A 3,858-nucleotide genomic window follows, 5' to 3' on the forward strand; every position below is an offset into this window, starting at 1 on the left:
ACTAGTATATAGATCTGTGTTTTATACGAGCATGAAAAGAAATTCATAATACATAAATATATTTAATTTCATAGTATAACTTTTTGTCATATATAACTAATTAAATTGATGATATATGAATAAAATTAAATAGTTAACTACCATAATATAATTTATGAGCATGCATTACCCAAATTTTTTTACTATTCAATATTTAGAATTGTATTTGTCAAGTAATTTAAAATAATATTTAATTATTTTATATTTAATATATTGTAATTAAAAATAACATTTTAATATGAATTTTTATTATAATAAAATTTACAACATAATAATTAGTCTTAATGAATAAAAAAGATTTATATTTTTATGTATTTATATGTTTTATATTTAGTTTAAAAAAATAAAGTGTTGCATTTTTTATTTTAAAGTGTTCTATATTAAAAAATATTTATTTATATTTTAATATTTTCTATATTTATTAAAATTCCTCAACATTCTTCTTTTATAGCTTCTTTTTATTTTCATTTATATTATGACATCCAATGAATCATAAGAGTAGCATATTTAATGCATATAGAGTTCGTTGAGCTTATTTAATGTAAAATTATATGTTCGAATTAAAATCTAAAATAAAAGAAATTAGCATTAAATTCCTTCTTGAACATGTAATAACAAGCTAAGCACTCATCTAAAATTTTTACTGAAAAATAAGGGATACCCTTATTATACTTTTATTTCTAAAAATACCACATACAAAAAAAAGAAGAAAGCTGAAAATAATATAAAGATTTTTAAGTTACAAATACAACAAATAAATTAAATAAAAACAGGTGCTAGCTAGCTGTTCAATAACTAAGTCATCTTGGAAGCCAAGTCTCAGAATATGGTCATGAATCATACTCCCATGAATATTGAATAATGGAACCAAGGTTGGCACAGGCCTTTATGAGCAAAGGGTAAGTGAAGGTGTTCCCATGGCCACTAATGTATGAAACCATGGAAGTGTATATATTTAAGGTTTCAGTAAAAAAGTCGTTATTGGTAGAATCTCGAATCATCCAGTTTCATAGGTAAAGGGACTTTTTGAAGCTACTAAGTGATGCAGAACGCACTGCCATTTGAATAATGGAACATTATCTGATTTGTTTTCATTAATACTTCAGATATCCAAAATTGATTCGTGTGATATAATTTATTATTTTCTAACACTAAGAGTCGTATTTTTTTAAAATATAAAACATAATTGACCATTTTAAAATATTAGAATGTAAATAATAATAATTTATTTTAATATAAATGAATAATTTTAAAAATGTATTTAAAATAATTTTTATAATCTTCTTTTAAAATTTTGTTTATAAAACCTTATTTTAAATTTTTAGCAATTACTTTTTAAATTACGATCCTTTTATTATTCTATTTTTAGCTTCAATATTTGGAATTCTCACTTATTTTTATATTTATAAAAATAACCTTGTGTTTTTATAAAATATCCATTTTATCCTTATACTTTATTTATTATCCAAAATACCTCAAAACTTATACTATTGTAAATTATACATCGATTTTATATACAAATACAATATTACCCTTCAAAAATAAATTGTAATTACTAATCTTTCTTTTATACCAAAATCGAAACCTTAGCTTTTTTCTTTCAAAATATTACTTATGCTTTAATCTGTTCTCAAGTTTTTTGGTTACCAAATTTTCACGGTTTTTAGTTTAATCTTTCAACCACCAATCTCATCAATTTTCTCAAAATACCATACCACAACAGTCTCAAAACCATTAAAATAACTACAGTTGAGCTGTTCCTCATAACCAAATCAATAAATCACAAGCAACAACAATAATTCAACATAAACTCATTCAAACTCAAACAATAATCAATCAAACCAACATTCACTTATCAAATTCACATTTAATTATTATAAAATTACTAAACCCTACCTCCGTAAAGAAATCATAACAACAGAAACTCCGGAAAAGCTTTTCGACCAAGCTGTTAAAGAAGAAAATGTCAAAAATCGTCTATATCTCCTAAAATTTCATTTGGCCGAACTTAAGAAGAAGGAAGGCTACGCCATCGTCAACTTTTACCGGACAAAAATAATGCTAACATATAGAAAAAGAGAATACGAACACTTTTATTAAATTAAATTTTTTATTGAAGTTATAGATCTCAAAAAATTAGAGCTTTCTCAAAAAATCAAAGCCGAAAGCTCGGAAATTTTTACGATTTGTCTCTCTTTCTCCCACGGTCTCTCTTTCTTTATTTTCTTTCTACTCTACTTAGTGAGTTTCAAAAACTAAAGTATGTATATGAATGTATCTTTTTTTGGTGACTTAAAAAAAACTAAGAAAGAAATAAAAACAAGAAACTGCTTAAGAAAGGCAGTCCCGCTGAATACTACTCTCAAACTCCTTCCAAGGCAATGGAAGCTCCACTTGGGGAGAAATAGTCCTCATTGCAGTCTTTGCCATGATGTCTGCTACTGTATTTGCATCTCTCAAGATCAACCGAAGATCAGCACGCCATTTCCAAGACATGATATCTCGGATTTTTAACACCAAAGGATCAGTAAACCCAGAGCAATCTTGTAAATTATTGACAATAGTAAAAGCCTCCACACAGTCTGTCTCACATATAATGTCTCTTTGTCCCGAGTCCCATGCTAAAAGAAAGCCTCTCCAAATAGCAAACAACTCTCCTTGCAAAATGCTACGACTCTCAATTGTTCCCAGACAGCCTCGTTGCCACCTTCCCTTCCAATCTCTGCTAACACAAGCAAAACCAACTCGAGCACCACTGCCAGGATAGCTAGCATCACAATTAATCTTAAAGGTACCCACTGAGGGGGGAATCCAAGAGCCACTAATGGTTGAGGGGATAGATAGTCGTTGCAACTCAAAAATATTTCGGAGCTCCTTTTCTAAGGACAAAGCCATACCAATCACCTTGTCTGTGGTCCAATGCTCGTGAGGATGAAAGATCTCGTTATTTCTCGAACACCAAATCCACCAGAGACCAGAAAAGAATCTAAAGGGGCGCTGTTTGCTATTATGTAAGAACCAACTCATCAAATCCACTGGTTGATCGGAGATCCCTAAAGCTTGCCAAACAAGTTGGACTTTTGGATAATCCCGAATACAATGTAAAATCGATTCCTGACCTGAGAAACATCGTGGACAGCTATCCGTGTGCGAAATGCCCCTCATAAAATGAAATGCAACAGTAGGAAGAGCCTCCCGAAGACATAGCCAGGCCAAAAATTTGTGCTTTTCCGGAACATGTTGACGCCAAAGCCAAAGCCAATTACCCCTATCCTCCCAACTAAACATCTTCTTACTGAGCCACAAATAACCACTATGAGCATCATAAACTTTTGAGGCTGTATCAGTCCAACACCAACCGACCTCTGAACCAGCTTGAACATTTGGGTTGTAAGAGATAATGTTGCTCTGCAGAGACTGATTCAAAGGAGAATAGATGTTCTCAAGGTTCCACTATCCAGATGACCAAAGGTCCAAGATCCTGAGATCCGAATCAGAAATGTGAACATAATCCATCTCCTGACACAGTTGCCCCTCTCTTCCCCATTTAGAAAACCAAAAGTTCTGTTCCAAATCCCCAATGCACCAACTAAAACCTTCCTTCAGGATATCCCAAGCTCGACATATACTCTTCCAAACATAAGATCCCCTTCCTCGAGACCGACTAAAACAATCATCCTTAGAAGAATGGTATTTCTCCATCAACAGTTGAACCCATAGCTTGTCGGGATGGTGAAAAAGTTGCCAAACTAGTTTTCCAAGAAGAGCAATATTGGCACAAAAAGGATCTCTAATTCCCAGACCTCCAAACTTCTTAGG

At 31.3% G+C, this 3,858-nt stretch overlaps 1 protein-coding gene across 1 annotated transcript; it reads right to left on the reverse strand.

Moving 5' to 3' along the window:
• Positions 1-2,370: 2,370 nt before the first annotated feature.
• Positions 2,371-3,327, reverse strand: LOC130981110 (uncharacterized). Its single transcript, XM_057904733.1, has one exon. It carries the CDS (start codon positions 3,325-3,327, stop codon positions 2,371-2,373), a length of 957 nt encoding a protein of 318 aa, XP_057760716.1.
• Positions 3,328-3,858: the final 531 nt, after the last annotated feature.

This window comes from Arachis stenosperma, chromosome 5 (assembly GCF_014773155.1).
Source record: "Arachis stenosperma cultivar V10309 chromosome 5, arast.V10309.gnm1.PFL2, whole genome shotgun sequence".
NCBI classification, from domain to species: domain Eukaryota; kingdom Viridiplantae; phylum Streptophyta; class Magnoliopsida; order Fabales; family Fabaceae; genus Arachis; species Arachis stenosperma.

Coding starts and splice junctions, on each gene's coding strand:
- LOC130981110 (XM_057904733.1), bottom strand. CDS start 3,327: ATGTTTAGTTGGGAGGATAGGGGTAATTGGCTTTGGCTTTGGCGTCAA.